The sequence below is a fragment of the Buceros rhinoceros genome, unplaced genomic scaffold (genome assembly GCF_000710305.1).
Source record: "Buceros rhinoceros silvestris isolate BGI_N320 unplaced genomic scaffold, ASM71030v1 scaffold18645, whole genome shotgun sequence".
Lineage (NCBI taxonomy): Eukaryota > Metazoa > Chordata > Aves > Bucerotiformes > Bucerotidae > Buceros > Buceros rhinoceros.
The window spans coordinates 6,616-6,987 of NW_010412469.1; the positions used below are offsets into that span (position 1 = coordinate 6,616).

The window sequence follows — 372 nt, forward strand, 5'->3', positions numbered from 1 at the left end:
AGCGGCCCCTGGCCGTGAAGGGTGTCAGGTGCAGCTGGCCAGACATTTGGGCAAAGTCTCTCTGGTAGCGGCGGGAGAACTCGTCCCCTGCCTGGCGCAGGGTGAGGTGGACGACCTGGGGTGCAGGGCGCAGCCCCTCAGCCGGGGGCGCATGGCTAGCAGCAGCCGAGCCGGGGGGCTCGGGGTGCGGAGACACCAGCCCAGTGTGATCAGAGGAAGTCCCAGCAGCAGCAGCAACCGCAGCAGCAGCAGGAGGAGAAAGACCTGGAGGCAGGGGTGCCCTGTCCTCACTGGCGGCAGCCCAGTCGTATCCCCTCTGCGAGAGTTTATAGTGGATGTACTTCAGCACTATCTCCCGGTTATCGTAGCCTC

General features: G+C 65.3%; 1 protein-coding gene across 1 annotated transcript in view; it reads right to left on the reverse strand.

Annotated features, from left to right (window-relative positions):
- BCL2 (B-cell CLL/lymphoma 2) overlaps nt 1–367 on the reverse strand; it is a gene marked incomplete at both ends in the record, with an annotated part of 656 nt that extends 289 nt beyond the window's left edge. Inside the window, one exon of the mRNA XM_010136417.1 lies at nt 1–367. This exon is cut by the window's left edge and continues 15 nt beyond it. Within this exon, the coding sequence (XP_010134719.1) occupies nt 1–367 (367 nt within the window).
- Between the last annotated feature and the right edge of the window lie 5 nt (nt 368–372).